The following is a 26,193-nucleotide window of genomic DNA, read 5'->3' as shown; positions in this document are numbered from 1 at the left end:
TTATGTAATGAAAATTTCTTCAGGTACCACAATATTAGCTCTTTGCCATATTGCCCACCTCTGACCCCAAATACAGTCAATCAGCCAAGATGTTTTTGATTTCTGAAGTATGCTTGTTTAGTTTTGCAATGAAGCTACAATGCTAACATGGCTAGCCAGCAAAAGAAGCTTAGGTACACAAGTTAGCATTGTGTAAACCACATACCTTAATCATCAGACTTTCCTTAAACCAAGTCAGGGTGTTAAAGAGATGGGAGGGATGTACCGATATGTGAGGGAAGTGTAGGCTGCTGCGGATGTCTGATATTTTTCATCTACATATCTGCTTGTGCAGATACAAAAACATTTCTAAAAAGCCAACATCGGGACAACATGTACCTGAATTAGCATTACAGAGAAATGTAAAAAAAAGTGATTGGCCTACGCAGCAAGACAACGAGCTGAAGCACAAGAATGGCTCAGAGGAAACTAAAGGTTTTGAATTGGCCTATTCACTCCTTAAAATGCTATGGAAGGACCCTAAATGGGCAGGTCTTGAACGTTGCCTTCCACATGGGTGACATGGGTGTTGCAAAACAATTTTCCTTGCAATAAATAAAATGATTATTTAAAAACAGTCTTGTACTTTGTCATGTTCTCCTTGTCTCATATTACATTTTTTATGAGGATCTGAAACCACTTATTGTGACAAATAAGCAAAAGCAAAGGGGCACATACTTTTCCATGACACTGTATATGTGTGTTGTGTGCGGAGAAGAAACGTCACCTCTTGCAAAAGAAAAACAGTTCTGTTAGCAAACCTTGGCCAATTTAGCTAATTTGTGGGCAGATTTTAGAGGGGCGTACCCTTGCTTGTGGCAGATTTCGCCAGAATCCAGCACCAATTTTTGTTGTTGTGCCGTTGTGAGATTACATCTGGCCCTGTGAGACTATAAATCCTGTAAATGAATAAAATGCAGACATTTTAATACAGTATCCCAGCATCATCTAAATATGCTGCTCTTCTGAAGCATAATAAATCCAAGGTGTCCAGGGTGTATCGTGCCTTTCGCCCGAAGACTGCTGGGATAGGCTCCAGCACCCCCCAGCGACCCTGACGGAGAAGCGGCTTGGAAAATGGATGGATGGATGGATGTCTCCTTTATGCTTCCTCTATGAATACTTCAATAGCCATTTGATAGAATGGCCACCATAGTGAAGAAAAGACAAAAGTCCATCATAGCCATTAAGTATGCCTGATGTGTGTCAGACTCCTCTTAGTGCTCTATCATAATTACTTCCCAACCCATATCCCATCCCACTCTGTTATCTGAGGGATGGACTGAGTAAGTAATGTTTAAAACTATAAACACAGCTATCAGGTTCCTCAGATGCTGTGACACACAGGCGCCGGGTATGTGGTGCAGTCTCACATTAAGGAGGTGGAGAGCTGTTGCTGTATCTGTGTGGTTATCTATGAGGCCTGGTGTAAGTAATATAGTTATTTATGGTTAGTGACGCTGATGTGAGTGTGGGTGTATAGTGTGTGACACTGTATGTCAGGGAGAGAAGAATCATAATATTTTTTGCACTTGCAGTTGTGAAATAACAGCTTGGTCAAAAGGACAGTAACATCTTCTATCTGTGGATGCACTGTGTACATATGTCCTGAGATTAACTAAATTATCTTGATCCTTCAAAAATAAAAAAAATCTAATTCACACAACTGTCTCCTTTCCCCAAATACAGAGATATATTTAGTGTTTGATGTCACTTACAGGTTTTGTGAGGCTTCCTACTACTACTTTTATGAACCCAATGTATTTTTGTTAATGTTTACAGACAACAGTATGCCAGTTTCAGACACCAGGTAAATGTATTAATGGTACGACATTAGTGCAAAACTAAAGAAGCTTCAAACATCAAACTTCAAACATCAAACAGGTCCTGGCTGTTCCACTACAGTGAGAGGAAAATCATGTACATTGTTTTTTCAGCTAACTAAATTACATTACCAAAAGTATGTGGGAACTCCATCTAATTAGTGTGGATATTTTGGCCACATCCATTACTAACAACTGCATGAAATCCGGCATCCAGCCACGCTTAGAACAGAATCTCCAAAGATAAACATCAGCAGCAGAATAATTATCTACTGCAAACTGCCTCTGCAAGAACCGTCAGTTTGTCAGGGGCTTCATGGATTGTGTTTCCATGCTAAACACAATAGCTGAGCAGCCATACACAAGGTCTAAGGTCACCAAATTCAATAGCAAGTCTCAATGGTTGCACCTCTGGTCTCTGGGGCAGTAGACTGGTGGTTGCAGGAGAACACCTACCTTAAAGTATAAGACCTGTAAAGTTTGGCTGAGGAGGAATAATGGTCTGAGGCTGTTCTTCATGGAGTGGGTCACTTAGCTCCAGTTAAGAGAAATGATAATGCTACACCCTTGGTTCTTCAAGGGTCATTTAGTAATGAAAGTGGTTCTACATAGAACCATGAATAATCAAAGAACCCTTTCCATGATTAAAGGGTTTTTGCATCATGAAAATGTTCTTTGGATTGTAGATGGCAGAGTGCTGTATATGGTTCTATACAGAACCTTTTTGGAAAGGGTTCAACATAGCACCAAAAAGAGATCTTCTATTGTTACAATGTCAAGCTTGTGATAATAGAAGAACCATTTTTGGTGCTATATAGAACCATCTACAGCATAATAATACCCACACACAAAGCTAGTTCCATAAAAAATCGTTTGCCAAGTTTGGTGTAAAAGGAACTGACTGGCTTTAACACCTTTATAATGAACTGCAAAATTGACTGCAAGCCAGGCCTTACTGTCCAACATCAGTTTCTAACCCCATTAGTGCCCTTGTGGATAAATGGAAGTGAATCTTTGCTTCAAAATCTAGTAGAGGCTATTCTAGCAGTAAAGAGGTATCCTCTCAAAATTGTTGTCCATACATTTGGAATGAGATGGTCAACAAGCACATGTTCAGATGTCCACATACTTTTGTTGTATGTAATATATTTCTTTAAAGGAATAGTACACTATATGCAAGACTAATTAGCTCATTAGCTGCATTATCCCTACTGCATTTGTTTGAGTGAACTGTCCCTTTAACAACATACATGATACACCGAGGCAGTCCAGCCAAGGCCCTGCAGCATCACTATTCTGTAATGAACAGAGTATGATCTAAACCACAGGCATTTAAACAGGAAACCACAGCAAAACAAGGGGCTGCAGCACTGCTGGCTGCTGTAAAATAAAATTCCACAAGCACCTCCACATGCAATGCTCAGAGTACTGGCAATGTCTGATATTGCAAAAACTGCAAAACCGACAAAATCTGATTCCAGGAACAAAATGTCAAGGTTAGTGACACACTGTCTATCCCACACTTCTAAATCAATACAGAATTTAAAGCTCCCAGATCAGCACTGCAAAATGGTAGAATGACATTATATTGCTATATATTGTCTTTGTGATATAACTTGCAATATGTTAGAAACACACTGATGAATCCTTGATTGGACATATAGTGGATGTCACAAGGTTTGTAGAGACCTGCCCATCTAATTTTTCTTCTGAAATCAAGGACAAGGAGTTTCTATCCCCTAACACAATGCAGTAAAAGCCTCTACTCTTCTGCGACGGTTTTGCACAAGATGTTGGAACATTTCTGTGAATATATGATTGCATTCAGCATTAGAAAAGTCTGGGGCTGATGTTTGATGCATAGTTCTGGATAACAAAAGCCACTCCAACTCATCCCAAAGGTACTGGATGGAGCTCCACTACTCAAGAAAACACAGCTCCACTGCTTCATAGCAGAGTCCTTGGCAGAGTTTTGGACGTACAATGTAGTTAAGACTGGTCTGTATTATTTTAATCAAGATTATTTAAGACTGTTAGAACATGAATACATCTAAACAGACAAAACATGAATCTGATCTATCTAAGGTGTCCAAATTGTTAAAGGCTCATTTGCTTATTGCAGCCTTCTCTAATAATAGCATCACAAAGGCCAATACCTGTATTAGTGATGCACTGGTAATATATTGTGCAGCCCTAATTCATACCAGAGACTGGCAAGTCACAAAACTCTAGCAGTATCTACTTTTGCTGGATGTGAATTCTATTAGATCTGATCTCTATCTTTAACTGGCCCGGTTCACAAGGAATTCATCTTTTAAGAAACAGAAAACAGCCTATTACAACTTCCATGAGGTGAAAAAAATGACCTTTCAACAGTCGCTGCACAGCTGAATTCATTACATAACTGTCAAGATAACGATTTAGATGAATTTCAGAGTTGCGAATGTAAACAAGATGTACTGTTCTCTAAAATTAGTAACACTAACAACATAGAGCATTAATACTTCGCCCTCATAGCCAAACACAGCTAACAGTTCATGGAATTCAGACACATATTTCATGGTTGAAAACCACTCATTACTCGATGACACAACGCGTGTGAGTGAGGTGGGGAGGTTGTGGGTATATGGCATGGCAGGCAGCTGTCCACCTGAGCTCCTAAAATTAGCAGATGATCTCACATCATCCGTTTCCTGAGTCATACTAACAACAGCATAGCCAACCACAAAAAACATAATAAGGGACTGCAATTATAACCTGAAGTGCACACTCTGTGACGAAATATACACTATGTTCAAAGATTTGCAGAAGCATCTGAAAATAAGGGCATTAATAAGGAGTTTATTCCTCCTTTGCTTCAGTAACAACCTCTACTCTTTGGGGAAGACTTTACATGACTAGGGCATTAGTGAGGTTTTCTCCAGAGGGACCTATTCTACTGGAAATACTTTCTAATGAAGATTACAGAAGCTTTGCAATGGAACACCTGTGTCTGAATTCACTCAATAGAAGTGATTTTTGGACATATAGTCCACATGCTTCATAACATACAGCCAAATCAGTCCCACTTGCTCAGTTTGGTCTTATCTGCCAAAAGTGCTGCTTTGTTTGGTGACTAAAAAATAAGGTGGTAAATACGCATTAGGGCATTGCTATGAATCAGTCTGAAATGGCAATTCAATGGCACCAATTTTATACATCTTATTATTGATTATAATCCATGGTAATACATTGTATTAACTGTACACTGGGATAAACTATTTTTTTCATTTAAACCTAGAACAGTAGAAAATTTAAAATAAAGAAAAATTGTGAGAAATATTCAAAATTTTGCACTATTTCTAGATCACTATTTAAGCAGATTTGTGATAAGGCCATTATAGAAAAAGGTCAGACTTTTTTGAGTCTTATCTCTCCCACTGAACAACTTCAAATCACGTGGATTGGCTCTACTCATTGGATGCTTTTGCACAAACTTGTGAAGTCCATGTTGGCTTGAGTGCATGCTATCATATAAGCCAAAGGGACAGATACTGTACCAAACAGTAAGAAAATCTTAAATTCATGTGTTATATTTGAAATATTTCAAATATAATTGTAAATATAATTTTTTCCATAAAAAAAGCATGGTGTATTGTTTTAATTGTCTATATTTCACTACTGTGCAAACTCGAGTCACATTCATTATGGATTCAGTATTTTTTTAAATGTTCAAGAATAACAATCAAATCACTTAATTTGAGATTTCATCATATCTAAAAACCATATCTAAAAGTCACTGCCAACATTTTTCACCCCTCATACCCACTACAGACCTGCTATTATTGATCACACATTTGCATAAGTGCTATAAAATGCCTCTAACATGAAACCCCTGAAAAGATAAACACCAGTTCAATTTGGTATGATTTATGAAGTCTGATTTGTGGATTAGTTTCTTCTTCCCAACACAGCTAAGCTCAGCAGATGGGTGTTGCCTTTAGCTTTCTACAAGTGGAGTGAAGGAGAAATTCTCGTTTCTGGTTACTGGAGAAATGCTATTCTGAGGGGATTCATTAGGGGGTCGTTGGTGAGAACAGCTATTATTATACATCAAAACACCATCCACTGAACTTCAGTGGCCATGGTAAGATGAGAAAACTCTTGGGCGTTATTTCCGTTGGGTGTACTCAGCAGGAGAAGCCCATAAAACATCTTTTTATGTGTCTGTCACACACGTGGGCAGGACAATTCTGACCTGGCTTGAGATTAAATCTTGTTTCATAATAATTTCTGTGCCTTGTCTGCATGTAAAGCATGATGGAGTGATATGATCCAGCTATATGGCACAAACTGCAACTCCCTGACCGTCTTCTGTACGCTCTGATTACAACTGAAAGAGGAACAGAGATCTGCTGATGTACAAAATACACTATTCCCACTCCTTCACCTCAGTCAGCAGCAAATCTATACTTTCACTTCCCAGTGTCTGCTTTCTGAATTTTTGAAATACTTCTGACAACCACATGAACTCACACAAAGTGGAAACATGCGATTGCAGGTGCTTTTGTTCAAGCAAATCCCAGAACATTAAAATCTGTCAAACAACTGGAGATGAATGGGCCGAGACCCATTCTTTGGTGTTTACATCTGTAGCCTGATCGGCTAACTTAACATTAGCTCAGAGAGAAGTCTACAGACCCACAGCACAGATTGATTCTGACTAACTGCTGCTCTGTTTAAACAACTGCAGATGATAAACTAATGTCTGGGAGAGCAAATGTTGAGCGAATGATGGTGGAGTGACAGAAAGCCAAATGGAACCTGTTCTGTGGTGTTTGGCACTTTGGCTAAGCTAACGACAGCTTAGTTAGGAGGCCAAACGTGTCACCCATCACAGCATCAGAGAGTGCAACGTCAAGTATCTGCTGCTGGAGTGAACGCTGAAATCAAATGTGCTCTGTGGTGTGTGTAGCTCGTAGCCGTCACTGAGCTGGTATCATACTTATTTTATGTGAGGTTTCTCCTGGCTCAGCTTTTTATCCTCTTTCTCTCAGCACTACCTAGCGGTAAACTCCCACACCACCAATTAGTGAGCCTCTCTCAAATAAAATGGGTGGAACTTTACCTTCACAGGTCTGACATTGCCTAAGGGCTTCTTATTGCTAACTGCCAATAGTGTAGGCCCACTATTCAAATACTCTGCTATCGAACTGCTATGTACCCAATCTCGCTGTTTGGCCTAACTGCTCTGTTCCTAGTCTACCTGTTGTTATTTTTTATTTTGTTGTTGTTTTTGGGTTTTTTAATAATTTTTTTTAAACGACGTATTGAATTTCTTACATAGTTATTCATTTTATCTGTGTTTGCTTTTCAATATTTATTGGCCATAATTGTTTATCCGCAAAATATAATGTTTAAAATGGGTGGAATGTATTTAGCCCTTCAGATGTAGAATAGAAATTTGACGAATTAAATATAGCAATCATTTTAAATACCCTACATGCAAGGTACGTTTATGAAGGTATTTATTATTATTATTAGCTTTTCTATATGTTCACTAAGAACAGGGAACCTGCCGAAGCTATTGTTTGTGATAACTGACTGTATGCTACAGATGTGGCACATAAGTATTTGGCTGAAACTAGCAGAGGGTCTGACTTCGCTCCAAAGAATTCAGGGGCATGTTTATTTTTAGGAGGGTAGCAATGGTGTGTTTTTAAAATGTAAGGGGTTAAAAATGGGTTTAAAACTGTTTTTAAACTTTACAAGCATTTGACATATCAACATGCTTCATGGGCTCCAGAGTGGTTCACCTGCATTAGTCTCGTCATTAAAATTCAGTAACCGGGAGCCTTCAGTAACACAGAGAGCCTAACTGGCCTTGCTCTCTCTCAGTACTAAGTGTTGGCACTATCATCAGGAGATTTTGAGTTCAATCCCCAATGATGCCAGAGCTATCCATAGCTGAGAGCCCAACAGAGCATAAGTGACTCTCTCCGGTTGTGTGGGACGGCCCACTCTCTCCCCTCATCAATCAGCTTGATCCTGTCCAATGGAGGTATCTGTTAGTTGACATAAAAGTATTGTCAGTTAGCATTGTCCTATGAACGTGTTGAGCTATCCAATTGTGTTGCATTAGCAGTCATTCAAAAGTTGAGGTGGTTGACTTCACGTGTCTTGGAAGAAACTTGAGCTAGTCTTCCCTCAGCTTGGTAGCATCGTGTGATAGGAGGAGACTTAGCTAGTGTGTAAATGGGCGTGTAAAAATAAATAAATAAATAATTAAAATAAACTAAATCAAAAATAAAGATGTCTAGACAGCCACCTTTATGTTTACAGGGTCTTAAATGGTTAATATTTACTGTGACATTCCACACATAACATGGACATTGATATAATACAGTCTACACTGATGCAATACAGCAAATACATATTCAATACAGTCAGCATTCTGTTAAGACGCTGCTCCTTCTTGCAGAACTGTGTTACTTCTCATGATGTATTCCCCTCATTTCTGCTGGTAAATTCCCATGGCATTATTGTCAGTTAACAAATAGCTAGTGCATGGATAAATAAAGCCGAACAGGGTAATGCTGTGGATTTCATTGTTAAAATGGATAATTTAAAGACTAACATAATTCTGCTAAGCATATTTATACAGATTACTTTGCCACAGAGAATATTAAGACATACTGGAATCGCTACTGAATGCCTTACAAAAGCCAGATATGCCAGATACTTGGCATGGAATGAGGATGCAGAGGCAAGCCAGAGTATTTTAAACAGGGGACTAAGCTGCTACAGGATAAAGAGTGCTAACGGCCAGCAAGCTGTAACCGCAGGTTTAAGACCCATGCACACAATGAATCATCTGGGCCATGGCAAAGGCAAAGAGTTAATGTATCCCCAGGGGGGTTGGAAGTGTTCATAAATCGCTACAGAACTGATTGAGGGTCAGTGTCCCATCTGTCTGTGCTGAGCACTACACATGCATGGAAAAGAACTGACCCAGAACCTAGGGGTTTATGAACATGGTCTATATATCACTAGACTGAAACATGAGATTCCCCATCAACCACAAGAACCATTATTAGACTTCTGCTTCATTCATGACATACACTGTATTTTAAAATATTGCCTTGACATGCTAGATGTAGACTTATTATACTCGACCAGTCCATTATTTAGCAGGACAGCTTCAAGTTCCATAAAAATGCAAAATGCAAAAATGCAATAGAGAAGGAAGAGTGTCTTTCAATTAGAAGTGAGTCAAGCAACATCTCTTAAGGTCTCTTATTTTGATGGTCCCCTATATTTACACATTCTCAAATTCTCCCTGATTTTTCAAACCTTTTGCATAATTAAATCCTTAAGATGTAAGCAGAGTCATTCAGAGTTTTTTGATGTGAAATGCTTCATTTTAGAGAAATTTACTGAGCCAGAATTGTTTACAGAAGGTGGATGTTTGAGCTGTTGGAGGATGTTAGGTGCATTTAATGCATCTAATAGCTCCTTTACAGAAAGATAATATATGAATACACAGCTTGATGCCTACAACATTGTGTTATGATAGTTTCACAATAAGGTTTTGGCCTAAAATGTATTTTAAACTTCACTGATTGCATAGAGGTACATGCAGAGTGTTGTAAGGAAAAAATATGAAATTAAAAGCAAGTGGTGATGTGCATGGCAGGACAATATGGTTTCTCTACAGCCTATTCTACAAAGACTGTTGTATAATAAAAATAAAGCATATTAACGTTTATACCTCACCATAAATGGGCTTTTGTTACATGGTGAGTTTTTTGCCTCCATTTTGCTAGCCTACGTGTCTCCACCTGTGTTAGGGAAGTGGTGGTGATTGCATTTGTGTGTTTAAAAAACATTTAAAATTGCACGTATTCCTTTCAGAAATATTTCAAGGCATAATGTTTAAATTGACCACCAACTATGTGTTCAACTGCCACGGCATGAGCAACACTTACTGCCAGCTTGAGGTGTTAGCACGGCAGTGGTTAGGTTTATGTCGCATGGTATCAGGCAGTATCGGATGTTGGTACTAGTGCATTTTTTAAGAGTACAAGTGCGAGTAAATGAGCACGGTATTGGGCCGATACTCAAAACACCTATTGATACTGATGTATCCTTATTCACTATAATGCAGCATTCCATATCAAAACATTCTGAATGACTTTGTTTACATCTCAGTGATTGAATCATGCAGACGCTTTGAAAAATCAAAGGAATTCAATACTTGGTTATTTATCAGCTGCATTAAGGATGGGGTTTAAAGTTAGGCATTGGGTACAGGTTAGCAGTAGTTGAATTTAAAGCTATTCAGCTGAATATCAGTAAAAGATAAGGTCAGCTATGCTTCCTCTACATAAAAATGTAAAATTTTCACTCTCATGTTTACATCACGTGATGTCTCAAATCAAGGTGGAAGGAGACCTTGATGTGTTGCCAACCGTTCAGAAACAGTCCGGACAGACAAACTCATCACGAGTCTTTAGCAGGCTGAGTGCCAGAATCCATTCAACAGCTTCCAGAACTTCACCCCCCAACTGAGGGCACCACAATAGCACCTAACAGCCATTTCATCACATTGTTAACACCAACCTCTCTCATTCGCTCTCATTTCCAAAGCAACACCTCCCACCCCACTTCACTCTGACTCATAATACTTACTGCTGAGTTTTATAACTGCTGAGCTGACCCGTCGGACTGTCCCAGGGGAGAACGGTGGTCCTAGCATGGCGCCACAGCTAAAGCCCCGTGTTGGGAGCTTGTAATGAATCTTTTATGATATGTCAGGCCGTGTTAGCTCTGCTAACCCTGGGCATAATGGTTGGGTGATAATGGTCAGGACCCAGGTGAGTACAGCCAGGCAAACACCAACTCTTCTTTTCTTTGCATGCTGAGCTGAGCTGAGATTTCCAACACCCTCATCTCCAGCTCCCATCCCAAAAAAGCACGAGAGCACGTAAGATTGGTGCTCTGAGACTGGTCGGCTCCATGGATATTTTAGCCATGCTAGCCACCAATGGGAAGACGTCAGGATAAACTGAGTTGTGACCAGATCTCCCCCATAAGCTTATAAGTAGCAGCAGCCTGAAACAAGAGAAGCCCACATGCTGTTCTTAAGTAAGAGTCAGAGGTTCCACCTGCAACTCAAAGAAGCATGTTTGCCTGCTGCATCACAACAGCTTCTTCAATATAGGTCTCCTGTAGCTATGTACTTCTCTTACCCCAGAAACAAAGGCGCTGTGGGTTTCTTGCGTAGGGAAGATGAATGTTCACACTGCATAATAATAATAATAATAATAATAATAATAATAATTGTTATTATTATTGTATTATTGTCATCGTTGTTATTATCATCTTTATTTATATAGCACTTTTCATGCCAGGTCAAAGTGCCTTTTACACAGGTGATAGTTTAAGAGTAAAAGAAGAAATAAAGAATATTAATTTAAATTCATAGAAGAAAACAACACAGATCAAATAGACATAGACTTTTATTAAAGTCTAAGGTAAAATGATATGATTTAAATTATTTCTTAACAGTGACCTGAGCTTGACTGTCTAATAAAAGGTGGAATTGAGCTCCGCAGTTTAGAAGCATAATGACTGAATGATACCACTTCATGTTCTCTGTATTTCACAGACGTGTTTGCAGAAGGGCAGTATCTGCAGATCTAACATCACTCACTGGAACTTAAACAGACAGACATTCTGTGATGTAAGCCAGAGCTAGGTCACTTAGAGACTTAAAAACAAGCAGCAGAACTTTAAAATCTTTCCTGAAAGATACTGGTAGCCATGCAGTTCTTTTTAAACAGGAAGGATATGAGCTCTCTTTTTGTTTTTCTTAGGATCCGTGCTGCTGCATTTTGTACGAGTTGTAGAGGCTGTACTGTTTTCTTAGGGAAAACGTCACTTCTCAAAGGATAATAATCTCTTTCTGCTCCACCTGTATTATGTGAACGATTACAAAGTTGCATAAGCAAAAGCTAAGCATATTTAATTGTTTATGCTTTATTTTCTCAGTCTGTTCAAACTATATTTGCATCTATTACATCTACAAGATTCAACAAATTCAACAAAACATGTAATCTGACCAGGGGAGTTCAAACTTTTGGATGACTGTATATCATTGTCATCACATATACAGACAAGTATATTTTTAAGTAATTTTAAGAGATGCATCAAAGGCGCTTGCCATTTCATTTGAACAAGATTTGAACAAGAGGGCTAGAGTTGCATAACAGCTTTAGCCGGTACTGCTAGGATAGTTTGAAGGGCCAAACAAAGAAAATGCATTTACAGTGTTAAATCAATTAGTGCTGTTAATAATCTAACATCTTGAAATGTCATTAATGGTAACACTTTATTTGGGTTGTCCAATAGTCATTAAATGCCACTGAAGTTGAATGAAACTTAGATGGTTCACTACAGATTGTAAATGCTCAGTCTGCCTTTCAATAACATTTAACTAAATACCCAATAAATTCAACTGAACTTGAAATTCAGTGTGAAAGAGTTTATTAAATCTACACCTGACCCTAAACCTAACCCTCACCTAAACCTCAAGGCAAAACCTACAACCTACATCTACTCCCAACCCTAACCGTAACCATAATGTTGTTAATGATCAACTGAGGATCACCAAAAAGTTTATAAATGATTAAAGTAGCTGTACAGCATCTATAGGGGACCAGCCAAATAAAGTGTGACATTAGTAACATGTTAAATTTGACTAATTAGCAGGTATTGGCAGTGCCTGAATTCTGTGAATAGTTCCAAATATGTGACTATATAATGCAAATACAAAACTACACAACCATCACACTTACAGTACAGGTCTGAGGATGAGACAGACATGAAATATTGTCCAACTAACATGGTCATTATGTGTTTTTTTTTTCAACTTCTGACAATAACTCTGCTCATTACACTACAACAGTAACACATAATCGTCCTCTGGAAACCCATTCCCAATTCAGAAAGAATCAATTATACTGACTGGCAGCACTATTTGCAAACAGTTTTGTCTAAAATAAGTCATGAAAGTGTTCTACAGAAACAGCACTAAAACATTTACTAATGGAATTGAGCATATTCTCCTTGACCTCTCTTAAATGTGTTTTCAGTTCAGTTTTCAGTTCACTTTTGTAAATACAGAAAAACTAACCTGAAATTAGTGTTGATTAGGTACAAATGCTGGCTCCTGCCTCATTTAATGCTCAGTGCTTTCTAATCATGAAGACAAACGTCCAAATAAAAGCCCAACTATTCACAGGAAATGCAAATTTAACACAAACAGCCTCCAATCAACTCCAGATGATTACTTAGGTTTCTTTCACAAGTCCGTCTGATTTATTAAAGGGTGGTGGGAGGATACTTGTTGGCTATATCAACATAGCACTCACCTGCGTCTTGTGAGCTGAGGACGTTGAGGGCGAAAAGCATGGCAGTGGAGAAGGTGCTGGCTTCCTCTTTGCTGGCGAAGTTGAGTCCATAGACTTGCCTGGCATCACGCCACTGGTGGAAGGTCGGTGTGGCCTGGTTATATTTCAGACCCTTCACTATGGAGTAGTTAATCACAACCTGAGGAAGACGAGATGACATGAAGGGACACTATTAGACTGAAGTTTGTTACTGAGCTGCAGTATCCACACTGAAGAGATGGGAAAGGTCATACTATTAAATCCTGTCAACTCAGTGATAAAACTGTAGGCAGATCACTGTTTTATTACATTGGCACTTTGTGCAACTGGTACAATTGCTGTGTGTCAATTGTATATAAAACACATTCTTTTTTTAGCATAGTATTCGGTATATTCACCAGTGCCAAAGAGTACACTACAGTAGACTAAATAAAACACCCAACATGCACACTTAGAATAGACTTTTTCATGTTATTGGAGACTATTGTCTCACGTTACAACACAAAGTGTAAAGGGAAGTAGGGGTAGGCCAAACAATGAATGTGATGATTATATAATGACTAATTTAACATTTCACATCCGGCACTGTAAGAAGTCAAGTAAAACAGGACTAATTATGCTCTCTTGCAATGAAACATGCAGTAGGTCAGTGTTCTCATCTTTATAAGACAATGTCCTTAATATGCACTGAAATGCATAGTGTGACATAATTTGTAAGCATAATAATAAAACATTACACCTAAAGTCAAAATTAAGAATTTTTATTTTTATCTGGATATTTGTATAAAACAGCTGAAAGAACATATGGTAGATGCTGAGCTTTAACTAGCTGAAAATTAAGGTAAAACCTACATGTACACTGCATTTCAAAAGTTTAGAAACAATTGTTATATTAATACTTGTTTTGCAATAACAACTACTGCAGTGCAGATTAAAATGAGGGAAGGCAAAATATAAACTGATCATTCAAAAACAAAAATATTTTGGGAACAATAAGAAGTTACAGCACAGCAAAAATAATAGCAAATGTGTTTAAATAATGAACTCTGTTCAAACATGCCTTAAGTTTTTCAGATGCCTACAAATAGTTTAAAACCAATATAATGTTGGCATAATTTTATAATCAATGTATACAAGCATCTGCATCAAAATCTGTTTTATATAACTGAAAACATTCATTTCAACTTTTAAAGGGTGATTTCAAACTTCTGTACAGTAGTAAAAGTTTAATGAATATATAGCATTACTCTTATTAAGACACAGGAGAGTCTTAGCTGTCAAAGAAGTAGGATAACAACAAGTTATAAAACCAAAGCCTGTGACAAAATATTTTTCTTGACCAAACTTGTCATTTCAAAAAGGCCAAAACATGTCACCAGTGTTGTTTAAACTTTTGCATATGACTGTATATGTATAAATTATTAAAGAATAAAATAACAGCAATTATGAACGTGCCATTCATTTTTCAATTGTGTAGACTTGTAGTTGTACTAATATACACTGCAAGTTTACTTGTACTAATAATTGTAGTATTAGTATTCAGCATAAAAGTGGGACAAATACTGTATCATATTTCGAAGAAATGAAGTGTCAAACAGTTATGCCACCTGTCATGCTCCAACACACTTATTCACCGGCACGACAATGTTAATTCTGACTCAGTTTGACTGCTCTCAGAAAGTAAAGACTCCAGAGAGTGTGGTACTCTGTGGGGGAAGATAATCACTTTTCGTCTTCCTGTTGGGTTTCTGGAGGGAAGTGTGCCCAAAATCTCACCTGCTGGTCCTGCAGTTTGACTCCCACCACGCGGAAGGTGTTGTTAGCCGTGTTGTGGTAGATGTTGATGCGGCTGAATCCTTGCTGGCCCGGCTTGATGGGCACCCACTTCTTGCTGGTGTCATCATAGATCATCACCGAGGCCCGGGCCTGGCAGATACTCTGTTCACTGTGGAGAAGAACAGCAGAGGGGAAAGGTTAAAGGTCAATTATGCCGGGCAGTCTTTAGGGTCATGACATGGTTGGGGTGCCCAGAGACCTTGGAACCTAAAATACAGATGGACTGAAACACTGCATATTCACTAATTTTTTAATATTTTTTGAAGATCATAGAATAAATGATCAAACAAAGGAGAATGCGACTGTACAAATAAATAACCAAAATGGGCTCCCAGATTAGGAATATGCACAAGTACTTAAGTACTCAGTAAACTGTTGGAGGTACCAGTATTCGGGTCTCGTTCCACTTCATCACAGGAGGACAGTATGTATATTACACTTTGCCACTCTGAAGTATAAGCACCCGGATATGAGCTCATTGCCAAGAACATGTTGTAAAGGACATGACTGAAAACGTCTAGCTGATGTTTACTAGATCCACAAACAGTGGAACTATATTTCTCTAACAAAGAACATGTTGGCAAATAATCCACTGAGGAAAAAAGACCTTGTGCATGACAGCAAGTCCTCATCAGTATGTGCTGCACCAGTTAGCTGTAGCTCTAGCTCACATCTGAAAAGCCAGCTTCCATTTCTCATCTAACATGAAAACTACAGGCTTTCCTTTTTCTGAGAATAAAACATGTTTCCAAATGTATTCCTCCGCTTACTGCTAGCTTTGTGCTGCTCACTCTGGCTATACATTAATTCTGGTATTCATTAATGTTTGCTAATACTCAAACATCAAAATTACCCAGTATCTACTGCCAGTTTGATCCCTAGTGATACCATTGCCATCCATGATCAGTACTCCAAGAGAGCATCACTGGTCTCACTCCCTTCTTGGGGAGGTGGGGATGCTTTAGGATGGACCTCCCTCTCCCCCCATTATTCAGAACAATGGTAGCAAAAACAGGTGTCTTCTCCAAGCATGCTGAGCTGTCCAATAATGTTGGAAAGAAAGAACCAAAGAAACAAGGAAAGACAGAAAATAAGAATGAACTTCCTGGAGATGCATCCCAGTTTATAAGTGTATTCTGTACTAGTTGTTAGGATTGTCATTATACCAGAATTCCAACTAGTGATATTGAAGCATCAAGTGGATTCCTAATGCTAAATACCAAAATAATACTATGGCAAAAAAATGTCTGTCATGAACACTCAGTATTTATTGGACTGAACACAGAAAAATATTACAGCTTATCAACCTTAGTTGCTTTTTTTTACCAATTTTATCTATAACTCCAATTCCAAGGAAGTTGGGACATTGTGTAAAACATAAATAAAAACAGAGTATAATGATTTGCAAATCCTTTTCAACCTATTTTCAACTGACTATAAACTGACTACACTACAAAGACAAGATATTTAATGTTCAAACGGATAAACTTTATTGTTTTTTGCAAATATTCACTCATTTTGAATTTGATGCCTGCAACACGTTCCAAAGAAGTTGGGACAGGGGCATGTTTACCACTGTGTTACATCACCTTTCCTTTTAACAACACTCAATAAGCATTTGGGAACTGAAGACACTAATCGTTGAAGCTTTGTAGGTGGAATTCTTTCCCATTCTTGCTTGATGTACAACTTCAGTTGCTCAACAGTCCAGGGTCTCCGTTGTCATATTTTGCGCTTCATAATGCGCCACACAGTTTCAATGGGACACAGGTCTGGACTGCAGGCAGGCCAGTCTAGTACCCGCACTCTTTTACTACAAAGCCACGCTGTTGTAAGATGTGCAGAATGTGGCTTGGCATTGTCTGAAATAAGCAGGACGTCCCTGAAAAAGACGTTGCTTGGATGGCAGCATATGTTGCTCCAAAACCTGTATGTACCTTTCAGCATTAATGGCGCTGATAACAATCCAGACAGTCCTTTTCCTCTTTGGCCCGGAGGACACGGCGTCCATGATTTCCAAAAACAATTTGAAACGTGGACTCGTCAGACCACAGGACACTTCCACTCTGCGTCAGTCCATCTCAGATGAGCGCAGGCCCAGAGAAGTCAGCGGCGTTTCTGGGTGTTGTTGACATATGGCTTTCGCTTTGCATGGCAGAGTTTTAACTTGCACTTGTAGATGGAGCGACGAACTGTGTTCACTGACAGTGGTTTTCTGAAGTGTTCCTGAGCCCATGTGGTAATATCCATTACAGAATGATGTTGGTTTTTAATGCAGTGCCGCCTGAGGGATCGAAGGTCACAGACATTCAATGTTGGCTTTCTGCCTTGCTGCTTACTTGCAGAGATTTCTCCAGATTCTCTGAATCTTTTGATGATATTATGGACTGTAGATGATGAAATCCCTAAGTTCCTTGCAACTGCACGTTGAGAAACATTGTTCTTAAACTGTTGGACTATTTGCTCACGCAGTTGTTCACAAAGTGGTGAAACTCGCCCCATCCTTGCTCATGAACGACTGAGCCTTTCAGAGATGCTCCCTTTATACCCAGTCATGACACTCACCTGTTTCCAATTAACCTGTTCACCTGTGGAATGTTCCAAACAGGTGTTTTTTGAGCATTCCTCAATTTTCCCAGTCTTTTGTTGCCCCTCTCCCTTTTCTTCTTTGGAATGTGTTGCAGGCATCAAATTCAAAATGAGTGAATATTTGCAAAAAACAATAAAGTTTATCCGTTTGAACATTAAATATCTTGTCTTTGTAGTGTATTCAATGGAATATAGGTTGAAAAGGATTTGCAAATCATCGTATTCTGTTTTTATTTATGTTTTACACAACATCCCAACTTCATTGGAATTGGGGTTGTATTTTCAAACTTTTTAAAAATTCTTTACATGTTAATTAATCTGTCTATGCAAGTCCAATAATGCTTAATTTCATTTGTCTATAAGTAGAATACAATGTGAGTCTGTTTAAATAAAGAACTGAAAGTACTGAAAGTACAGTATTGAATTGTTTACCATGTCATCGTATTAAAAAAACAGACTTTTCAATCTATTATGCAACATTTTTTTTTTGGATGCTTTATTTGACCGTGTTTGTGCAACTTCTCAACAGTCACTGATTCACAACAGAGGTACAACATATGTTTCAGTCTTCTACAGTTAGCCAGAGGGAGGAGCAGTGAAACTGAGCAAAATAAACAAGCACACAAGTCCTAAATGCATGACAAGCCTTTCAAAAATGACCCCTCCTCTGCTGGGCCAATGGAATGGTAATGTAATTATACCACTGAAAGACACTGAGCAGGGGGTGTGTCAGTTATCAATGCTAATTATACAGTATGATACAAAGCAGGCAACGGGTGAGCTAAGCAGGACTGCAGCTGTGTTGATAGGCTGATAAGAGGCCACAGTTAGTAATTAGAGCCATGCGCCCGTAGACGTCTTTAAATAGTCATGTTTTGTCCATATGTTGACAGGGCGTTCAATTAGCAGAAAAAAAGAACAGGAAAGCATTTAGCACACAGGCTAAACTTAGCCTTCTCAGTCAACTTTCACTTCAGTGTGAGGCTCAGCTGTATTTAAAGAGCTGCAGAGTTGCGAAGTTTGAGGTCTGAAATTCATAATGCTTCACGCTGCAGGGAGAGGACATTTTATGGATGTTACATGGCTTGTGAGATTGTAAATGTCATGTCAGGGTCTTACGGTAAGCTTTTTGCTGAGATTTGAAAAGATTTTCTGTAGTCAGAAGTACACAGAAAAATCTAGGAGTACAAACCTAATATGAACGTTTTCTTTATTCCTCAGTCAGAGGATGTTAAATTGAGCAATCAGATTTTTTCCTATATTGCCCAAGCCCCTCATGATTACCTGAACAAGATCACTTTCACTTATTATCACACATATTATGTTGTTTCATCTGTCTTTCTATCTTTTATCTAGTCAACACAATGTGTGCCTTTGTCCCAGTATTTCTTATTAGTCTGGCCTGCAAGTCTGCTGGGCAGCTATTTCTTACTGTAGCATCTTGATAGTTTTACATTTATTGCTTTTTATATGTTTTTATTGTTATATAATGCTTTTTGCATGTATTCATTTAAGTAGACTAAGACTTGCTGAAAATGAAATGACGGGTAATATCCTAATTTAGGTCATTTTATAATTAAAAAAACCTGCCAGAAAAGCCATTTGAGAGCCAAAAGAGTCAGTTATTATTGGTGACCTGAACCAAATGATATGACTCTCACAAGGCGAGCATGAGTGTGCAAGATGCTTTCTCTAGTATTGTAGTGTAACATAACCTTGATGCCACAATCGTTACAGCATTTGTTACATAAAAATGCTTTTTACTACAAAACATACAGTTTAGCAACTGTAGGCTGTTTAAATACAGCATATAAACTCAACATAAGGGCTGTAATTTGATGATTTGATGGAGCTGTATTGGCTAAAAAGACTCAGCAATACTGAGCTCAGTTTCTGTGATGACGCTACGCAGTGAGTGGTGAAACAAACTTTTTTTGAGAGTAGTAAAACCTATGAGATTAAAGTTTACTGCAATGGGACCAAATCAAAGGCAAGAAATGTGATTTAGCTGGTTGGTTGTATCTCCTGATAGCATAGGCAATTAGCTAATAAGATCAATTTTCTCATTGTGCCCTGTAAAAATAGCAGCATCCGATTTTCCAGTAGTGTGCATCATTGAAAACAATTGTTCACGCCTAAGAAATATCGCATAATGATGTGGTAGGTTACTCAGGTCTAAATCTACTCTCACATCCTAAATCCTGATCCTAAATCAAAATCTGTTTGCAACAAGAATGAGCAAAAGCGAGACTTGTGCTTGCTCTGTACAACCCTGCATGTGCACATATTGTGAAGTGCAGCTGTGCTTTTGCCAAGTTGATTGGTTGAGATTCACAAAAACTCATTCATGAATATTACATAAGAATATCAACTATTCCAATGCGATACTAGGCTTAAATAATATTGGGAGTAAAAGAGAAAAAATGAGCTAAATGAAGAACTGAAGATGTTTTTTTTGAGGTTAATGGTTTTGAAGGTTAATGGTTAGAATTGCTTTTCCTTGTTTATGTTTGAAGGCACTAAGCAAGTGGGTTTCCTCTCGCAGAGAACACTTTCTATTGTCAAAAGGCAGCAGCAGTTGGTGATCCATCACAGGGAGCTAATCTGCTTTGAAAGGTTGTGAAATCATCCAGATTAAAGTGGTCACAATACCAAAATTCCAGCAGTTGGTACTAATACCAGTGAAATTTGATGATTCTTAGTACCAACTATGAACTGCATTATTAAATCCTACATTGACCAGTCATTCAAAGGCTAAACCAGTCACTTAAAACCAGAGCACACTGACCAAACATTCTAAAATAGTCTTCAACATAGTAACGTTGGCAGACGTCTTTAAAATGCTCATCAAAAACACCACAGAGTGAATGCTAAAGAAACATCAACATCAGACAGATGTTTAGATATGACTGATGTTGCAAACCAACTTTATTTACTGTACTGCAGAAGGGCTGAACCGTTATACTGGGTTACTGTACGAAAATGCTTGTGTTTTATGCATTTTACTGCATTTGTAAACCTACAGTCCAACAGTACAGTACAGTTTAAGTTTAGATTCCACTGCAATGCTAATCCAAGTGGATTTTGATACAGGATTTACATCAGCATCAGTATCTGCATCAGCAGATATTTACAGCGTTGGCACAGATTTCCCATATTATTGCTTCCCTACCAACAGTCACACAGGTATGGATAGGTTTGGGTTTGTTTATGTGTGCCACATCATATGCAGCAGGATCAGCATTCTCAAACAAAAATAAAAGCAATACATGTTTGTAGTTTTGCATAAGGACTCCACAATATTCTATAGCACCATTCAAGAGCAATAGTTTTCAAGTTATTTCCATGGGCCTATGACACTTTGTTACTCCTAGACAGCAGCTCAAACAATAAGAAAACAAACCACCGCTGAACGTGCAGCTACAAGAAACACTCCTCATGTCAAAAAAAGTGTGGAAATTGAAAGCTTCAGCCTCTGTTTAGTGACGCAAGCAAAGTTTTTTCCGGTGTGTATTCTGAGTACTTTACTTGCAGCGGTACAGATTTAACTTTCAGTTTGGTCTAAACTTGGCCATGATGCCTTAATATATTAATATCTTAATAACACCCCTAATTTAAACTATAACAGAAATATTAACAAGTAAAGCTTATCACTATAATCATACTGTCATTGTCAAAACCTTATGACATTATTTCATTACACCATTTCATTATTTGTTCATTATTTGAATACAGTAACTGCCCTTTACATTTTGTGAAAATGTCATGATGAGTGGACCAACAGAAGAGCCCCCAAACTACTTGTATTGAATTTTCTTCACATTACTTTAAGAGCATTTCTGTCTCCTCCTGTAAAGTTACTATTTTAGAGATGCATATTTTTTATTGGACAGCGACAATCTTAAGTTACCATTCTGAAGACAGAAGGTTTGTTTAATACAGTACAATGTGACAACATGCAACCTTCAGGATAGAAGCTGTACTTCTACAGCTGTACTGTGATTTCAATTTCAACAGCTGCCGTACACTTCTAAGGTGCTTGAAGTCTGGATATTATTATCATCCAGATGCTCGAGAAGAGATTAAAGATGAAAACAGTTCTCAAGAAGTGGAGCTGCTCCCTGTGATGTTCTAAGTTAAGCAGAGTGAAACATCCACCCTGCCTTTTCCCGCCACAAACCCACCACCACACCCGTCTCCAACAGAGCTCCAACTGAGCCACCCGGAGTCAACCTCGTCATTTCAGCCCAAGTGGATCACATCCAACACCACCTCAAATCTGGTACACTGCATCAATACCCAAACCATTGATGGGAACTGTTACTGACTCAAAAAATACAGACAAATTATTAACAGACTTACCCTTTAAGTGACATTGTATCCAAAAAGCATACACGCGCTCTAAACGTCAACGCAGCAGGGCCTACATGGACAATAATCCCTGGCAGTCTACTGCTTGAATAGAAGCTGGACTACAATAGAAAAAACCCACCAAAGTAGAAACAGGAAGCACACAGGAGTCTGCAGGAAATATGTTGAGTATGTGAAAGTGTTAGCATTGCACTTTTAGAAACAAACGACATTAGATTACTACATACCATTATAGACTACATACAACATGTGTATGGGGTTATATTATATTTTCACAATCCAGTACTTGAGTTTTAATATACTTTTTCACATGTACATATATGTAGTCAATCAGCTCTAACCTGGGGATTTGTACACCCCAAAACCACCAGACCCTTTCAAACCTCAGTCTGAGAGACACTGTAAGAGCATACACATTTAGTGTATATTTCACTCTGAAAGCTCTAAAAGTGGTGCTTAGGCTGGAGGTGCTTGTTCTGAGAATGGTTTTATTGAGTTTCCTGTCAAAAGGAATTTTAAGAGAATGTAACGGCAAAAATTCAGTTCTAGAAAATGCCATTGAATGCTAACCAGTGCCAATATGGGAATTGTGGCCGATGTTAATATCCAATATTTTTCATGTACATATCTGCCAAAGGAATGTAGAAATTGGAACTACATCTACCTGGATTAGTATTATGAAATATATAATCCACAGGTGTGAGGGCAAAACTTAAATGGGGACAAGAATGTGGATAACCTATGGAATTCCTGTGGAAATAGTAAGGAAGTGGGCACTTTTTATAGCAGCTGAGGTCAATTTATTATGTATGCATGTAATGTGAATGTAAAGCTCCAGATATGTACATTGGGGACACAGATAGTCTGACAGGATTTTCTACCATTCTACCATTTCAAAAAGATGAATTTCAGATTTGAATTCATCTTTTTGATAAACCTCATAAGCTAAACACAATACTCAGAATGAACAAACTCTAGATTGTTTCATTTGCTAGTTTGCAATACATGGAGCCCTGCTGGTGACATTCTAAATAAATACAGATAATGCATAGCCACGACTTAGAAAGGCATGGAAATGAAATAATCAAGTTGTGGCCACGACTTAATAAGGCATGGGAACAAGATAGTAATACATCGACACGACTTAGTAAGGCGTGGGAATGAGGTAATTAAGCCTTGACCACAGCTTAATAAGGCAAGCCTTAATTATCTCATTCCCATGCCTTACTTAATTGTGGCCACACATTAGGATCTCACTGTTACACATGAATACATCGTGCCCAGGCATTATTTTATTTATACTGGATGTCACCAGCAGGGCCGTGTGGTAATATGAGATCGTTCGACCAAATAATAAGCGATGTGACTGTGTTTCTAGAGACAATAAAGTCTGGGAGACTGTTAAACTATTAAGTGTACGGACAAATTAAATAAAAAAATGTAATAATTCTATTATAAATAATACACAATTCTGTATGTAGGGACAACAGGGGAATATGTTCGGAAAGGTAGTGACACTGTTTGGGCACGTGGGTATGTGGTGGGGGTGGTGTTGGGTAATGGGGCAATGGGGAGGGGAAGGTGTTAAAATATAGGGATAGGTTGGGGGCAGAGTTGGGGATGTGAGGAACAGTTGGTGATGGAGAGAGAATTTCAACCACATGCAGCTCTCTTCTGTAATCCCATACAGTAAACCTTTGCATGCTTGATTTACAGGTTTCACATAAGCATAAACACAAACTGTATATTGAGACACTTCATGTGTGTGAAAATGAACTAATATGTCCTGTATTTTATATGACTTAAGCATAAACTAGTGGCAACGTCAGCTATCTATCCATATTCTCACTTCTTCATTCTGCTATCCATCTACTCGGCTTACGATGAAGCCTATTTGTGGAGTCAGTCTGAAGTTAGAATGGCAGCACGGCACGCAGCCTGTGCGGCTTCCTCTCTTCCCTCCAGGTTTCAGTTCCTCCAGGCCACTCTGAAATAAAGTATACACACCTCCTCCTCTCTACTGACGACTCTCAATCATCACATGCTGTGACCTGACAGTTCCTAGCTTCCAGAAACTCGGTACATTTATAGGCACAAAGCTAAGACTGCTTCCTCTGCTTGCTCCTGCTGCTTTAGTCTGATTAACTGATAGCAATGTAACTGTGACTGTGCTGCCTGTTTTAAATGGAATAAACATTATGTACAAAAGCTCTGCAGAGCTGTGAGACAACCAGTAGCACATCTAGTAATAGCTGGCTATAAATACCAGCATTACCAGAAAAGCATTGCTCAAAACATGACCTCAGCTGCTTTGCAGTCAACACCGAAAGCCCAAGACTAAAACAGAAATCATGTCATCTGAGAACATAAATACTGTGCACATAAACACACTTAAAGGTATTGAAAAGGTTTACAAGTCAACAGCAAACTACACCTACCATCAGGCTCCAAATGGTCTCTCATGACTAATCAATGTGTCCTAAGTTAAACTTTTCACAACTTGTGAAGACAGAGTATTTCTGAATCAGTAGTGTTACAAGCTGTGAGGCCACAACAAAAACACCCATTAGACACCCATTTAATTCAACAATTAATTTAAAAAAAGACACAGCATCACAAATTAATTTGTTTTTTATCCTCCTCTTAAAATAGCACTTTGAAGCTCACAAAAAAGCCTTTTCCCCTTACATTCCAACCCAATGCTGAATGTTTGATACCGGTATGTATCATAATACATGCCAGTCCAAGTAACATTATTCATCATAGCACATTGACCACCATGTTATGATAGCAATACTGACAGAGACCATTTTTAAATAATGGCCCACTGAAAACAATTGTGGGGGAAAAATGTGTACATTTAATTAAGAGAACAATTCTTTTAAAATCATGTCCACACTTGTATAACAAATGACAGCATTAAATAGAGGCTGACCAATATGAAAATTTTGAAGGTCAGAATTAATTCTATGACAACCATTTTCCAACATCTCTTTATCCTTTATAATAGGCCATTTTTGCTACTGTGTAAGACCGATCTTGTGACTGGCTGCCCTGTTGTATACCTCATTCAAAACGCAGTCTGGGCTAAAACACTCTATACTAAGTATACTTTTATACTTTACTGACTGATATCATTGTCGGTTCTCAACAGTCACGCTTCCGGAACACTAATAAACAGAGGAAGCTCATAATCTTAAATAATAAAAGTATTGTAGGACTAGAGTGAAGCTTCCCATAATTCTTTAAGGTTTGGGTTCTTTGAGGTAAGTTCAGGTTTGGGATGCATTTATTATTCTAACAATGAAGGTATTTTGTGCTCATATTCACCAGGGTAGCCTGTCTTGTGAGCGTGACTGTTATGTTATGCCACATTTTGTTTTATTTTCTTACCAATATGTTAAATTCAGCACATAAACAAAAGTGTCTTCTTTGTGGAGGATGCGTAAACTTTTTTCACATACAAAATCAGGAAAACTCAATTTGACAAGGGGTGCCCAAACTTTTGCATAAGACTGCATATTGTCAGGTTCAATACAATGTTTGATTCTGAGCTTAGTGACAGATTCAGTTTTCAGTATTTTGTGTTACAACATTGTAATTCCAAATAACTCACATTTATACCACACAGTTTGTTTAGGCTCATTAATACTACATTTATTTCAAAGCAAATGTAGCATTTCCTTCTGCAAAATAGTGATCTTATAAAGCAGTGGAAGCAATGGAAAAAAAACTAAAGGCAATTCAAAACAAGATGCACCCAAATGTTGAGTTTTGATCAATGATGAGTGAAGATGGAAAACTAGAGAGCCCCAAAAGAGAAAGATGAGCGCATCACAGTTGTGAATTTATGTGTGCTGTTTTGAAAGTTATTTTTATTTCCGAAAGCTGTATTGATAGTGTATGCATTTGCGTAGACGGACAAGTCACTCAAAAAAGGCCACACTGTTACAAGGCCAAAAGTCTGAGTCCTTACTGACCTTTGATCCCCTACACTGTTTTTACTCCTTACACGTCCACAGCTGGCCAGGCTTTTCCCCAACTTAGACCTTCTAGCCATTTCCAACAGTAGCTGAGTGCACTTTGTCTTGTTTAGTTTACTT

General features: G+C 38.3%; 1 protein-coding gene across 6 annotated transcripts in view; it reads right to left on the bottom strand.

Annotated features, from left to right (window-relative positions):
* The window catches only part of evla (Enah/Vasp-like a), a 71,168-nt gene that overhangs the window by 18,511 nt on the left and 26,464 nt on the right, over positions 1–26,193 (bottom strand). For 5 of the 6 annotated variants that reach the window (XM_017694404.2, XM_037542063.1, XM_017694402.2 and 2 more), the window contains exons 2-3: positions 15,071–15,239; positions 13,277–13,454 (exon numbers count right to left, since the gene is read on the bottom strand). In XM_017694404.2, the coding sequence (XP_017549893.1) occupies positions 13,277–13,454; positions 15,071–15,239 (347 nt within the window). Of the gene's footprint in view, positions 1–13,276; positions 13,455–15,070; positions 15,240–22,081; positions 22,181–26,193 lie in introns of those variants that run through there. The other variant, XM_017694403.2, reaches the window with a different exon arrangement.

Source organism: Pygocentrus nattereri, chromosome 10 (assembly GCF_015220715.1).
Source record: "Pygocentrus nattereri isolate fPygNat1 chromosome 10, fPygNat1.pri, whole genome shotgun sequence".
NCBI lineage: Eukaryota > Metazoa > Chordata > Actinopteri > Characiformes > Serrasalmidae > Pygocentrus > Pygocentrus nattereri.
This window is presented reverse-complemented; position numbering and strand designations above follow the sequence as displayed.